Here is a 3327-nt window from a genome sequence, read left to right on the forward strand (position 1 = left end):
AGGGACGTGATGCCCGAAGGGAAGATTGTCGCAATCCTTGAGACGATAGTAGACCATTGTCGTGATCCAAGAGTTTCTGGAGATGCTCGGTGTAAATCATGTAGGCGCGGTGCCTGTGCGGCAAAGATGGCTGAGGGGTTGCTGGAGTCAGGAAAGGTATTTCAAAAGGAGTTCGACTCCTACCTGGTTGATCCCTCGCAGAGCGACGCACGCAATGCATCGTTTTATGGAGGACTCTGTGGACGTCTCCTCCAATGCCTCCCGCATACTAGAACTACCCATCGATTGCTGTCGCTAATGGAGACTCGAGAGTTTCTGAAGCAGGGCTCAGCAATGGATTTGAAAAGAAGAGAGAACCACTCACTCACCCGACCCTAGTCGAATTTGAAAGTTTGAAGTTTGAACATGTAGGCCCGACGATTTGATCTACCATAGTCGCCATGCGTGACTGTAATCAAGATAGCTCGAATTCTGAGATTCCTCTTCAGGCGAACTAAGTAACTGGAGCTGGAGGGAGGCATTGTGCATCATCGGACGCGAAATCAGTTCCGCGATGGCACACTTGATATCGGGTTGGAGTTCCCACCTCTCCACTGTCTCATCTTCTTCCCCTCCGAGCTGCTATTTCATACACCTTCTTGCTTATATTAGTCGCTTCATTTCTTGGTTCACAGCAGGATACTTATATTAAAGTTGAAGGTCACGGCCTATGCAACATCTATTGATAGAGATTCGATTATTTGATTGGCGAATGCAAAACAGATGACTATGCAGTTAAAGTCCCTCAGCAGGCTCTACCCCATGAACGCTAATATGATACAGGCATGTTGTAGGTGCTCCCCAGTTGCTTAATACCTCGACAATGATGGCCTCGAAAGATGCATCAACGTTCTCGGCAGCCTGTGAGAGCTTGAATGTTTGTGCCTTCGAAACTTGCGCGTATTGCATTTCTGCAAGCCGCCAGAGTGTCCCTGACCGTGAACCACGAATAGTGTTTGAAAGTCCGGTTCGGTCCGGTTTTTTGATGCCCAGGGGTGTTAACCATAACCGTAACCGGTCTGCATTTTCCCCAGAAGTCAAAAGACCAGACCGGACCGCAAAAAGACCGCAGACCGCGGTTTTTTGCGGTCTATAGACCGGTTTCGGTCTGCATCGGTTTTAACTGGTTTATGGCCGGTCTTTAGGCCAATATTTTAAAATTATTAATCGGTAAATTTATTAACATTTTTAATAGCTTCAAAACGAGCCCAAGAACGTTAAATTCCGTTAGGAATTGGTGCTTCTATAAAATAAGTCTGGTACATCTATTATTCCCCAAAGTAATTTACATTTTAATTCATATCTCTCTCGTTTTTTTACCAAATTGTACGTTCTTGGGTGCGTTTTAAAGGGTATTTAAGGGGCTACAAAAGACCGGTCCAAACCGGTTAAAACCGGTTCACGTTAACCGGTCTTTTTGCGGTCTTTACATTTCAAAAATAAAAGACCGTAACCGCAGGTCCGGTCTTTTGCGGTCTTGGTCCGGTCTGGTTACGGTCTTTTCCCAGTCACGAGACCGGACTTCCAAACACTAACCACGAATCCCGGTCCTAAGAAAGTCATCCATTGTCCGGTTTTCCAATGACATGTTCGTAATGTTGGCCGATATGTCAACCTGCCCCCACAGAACGAGGTCACGCGGCACTCGAGCATGCTCTTTGGCGGACACAATGCCGTGGGATTGATGGATTGTTACGTTCGCGATTTCGATGGGCCCAGAAAAGGAAATGCCAATATGGCCACTGGGGCCTGTAAACTCCCAGCATTCACCGAGCTCAAATGTTTTTTCCATAATGACACTCGGAGGATTGATAAGGACAGAGTTCATATCAAAGCCTCTAACTTTCCGTTGAAACCAGGAATAAATCGTTTTGCGTGGAATTCCATGGGTTTCTGAAGTGTGAGTTTGAATGATCTCCGCCCCTTCGCCTTTGCTCGCAAAATTTCGTGCTCGCGACATTTCATTCCAATCTTGAAAACGGTGAAAACCATCCTCCACAGTGGTCACGCAGGCGTTGAGATTATGAAATTCATCGCGGGTGGGATGTCCAAGCAAGTCGTTTTCAGAGAACACAGCGGATCGAGGAGGATGGAGGGTTAAAACTTGGTGATATGAGTGTGCAAAGGCGCAGATGGGCTCCAAGTCAAATGGGAAGTATATGTGAGAGTAGAGTGTGCACACAGTGCGGGATACTCGACAAGTAACGATAGCAATCTTCCACATGCTGACGATAGCGATGACTGCGGTGACGAGGACAAATTTTTGGATTCTGTGTGAGGTAGAAGAGCTTGGCTGCTTCTGTAATGTCAAAATTCAACGTTCAACCTCGGAAAACCATTACTGTCGGGTTTGCACTTACCACGCGCGGTACAGCCACTGGCCCGCTTTGACAGGGTTCACTATGGCCGATAAGGTTGAAACCTTCTGGTATTTTCGAGTCATTGGTAAGAAAGTGTTCCAAGGCAAACGGATCTTGAAAGTCGCGGGGAACATAATCCGCGAACGGACTGGTGGGTACCACTTTTATCATATAAATAAGGTAACTGCCTAGAGCTCCCTGTGTATAAGTCCACAGTCTTTATGATAGGAATCATTCCAGTTACCATGTCTATTCATTAGGCGATTTTCATTAGTTATCTGGGCGATATCATGGTGATTTTCATTATTTATCTGGCCGATATCATTGCAATTTTCATTAGAAACCTGGGCGATATCATTGGAAATTTCATTAGCTACTTGGTCAATATCATTGTGATTTTCATTAGTTATCTGGCTGATATCATTGTGATTTTCATTAGATACCTGGGCGATATCATTGGAAATTTCATTAGCTACTTGGCCAATATCATAGCGATTTTCATTAGAAACCTGGGTGATATCATTGGAAATTTCATTAGCTACTTGCAATATCATTGCGATTTTCATTAGTTATCTGGCCGATATCATTGCGATTTTCATTGGATACCTGGGCAATATCATTGGAAATTTCATTAGCTACTTGGGCAATATCATTGCGATTTTCATTAGAAACCTGGGTGATATCATTGGAAATTTCATTAGCTACTTGGCCAATATCATTGCGATTTTCATTATTCATCTGGCCGATATCATTGCAATTTTCATTAGAAACCTGGGCGATATCATTGGAAATTTCATTAGCTACTTGTGGGCAATATCATTGGAAATTTCATTAGCTACTTGGTCAATATCATTGCGATTTTCATTAGCTACTTGCCCAATATCATTGTGATTTTCATTAGAAACCNTGGGCAATATCATGGAAATTC

At 44.1% G+C, this 3327-nt stretch overlaps 1 protein-coding gene across 1 annotated transcript; it reads left to right on the forward strand.

The window, feature by feature from the left end:
• Positions 1-862: 862 nt before the first annotated feature.
• Positions 863-1135, forward strand: LACBIDRAFT_298843 (uncharacterized protein; the record flags this gene model as incomplete). Its single annotated transcript, XM_001890725.1, has 1 exon — positions 863-1135. The coding sequence occupies one exon, from the start codon at positions 863-865 to the stop codon at positions 1133-1135; it is 273 nt and encodes a 90-aa protein (XP_001890760.1).
• Between the last annotated feature and the right edge of the window lie 2192 nt (positions 1136-3327).

Source organism: Laccaria bicolor, genomic scaffold, assembly GCF_000143565.1.
Source record: "Laccaria bicolor S238N-H82 LACBIscaffold_158 genomic scaffold, whole genome shotgun sequence".
Classification (NCBI taxonomy): domain Eukaryota; kingdom Fungi; phylum Basidiomycota; class Agaricomycetes; order Agaricales; family Hydnangiaceae; genus Laccaria; species Laccaria bicolor.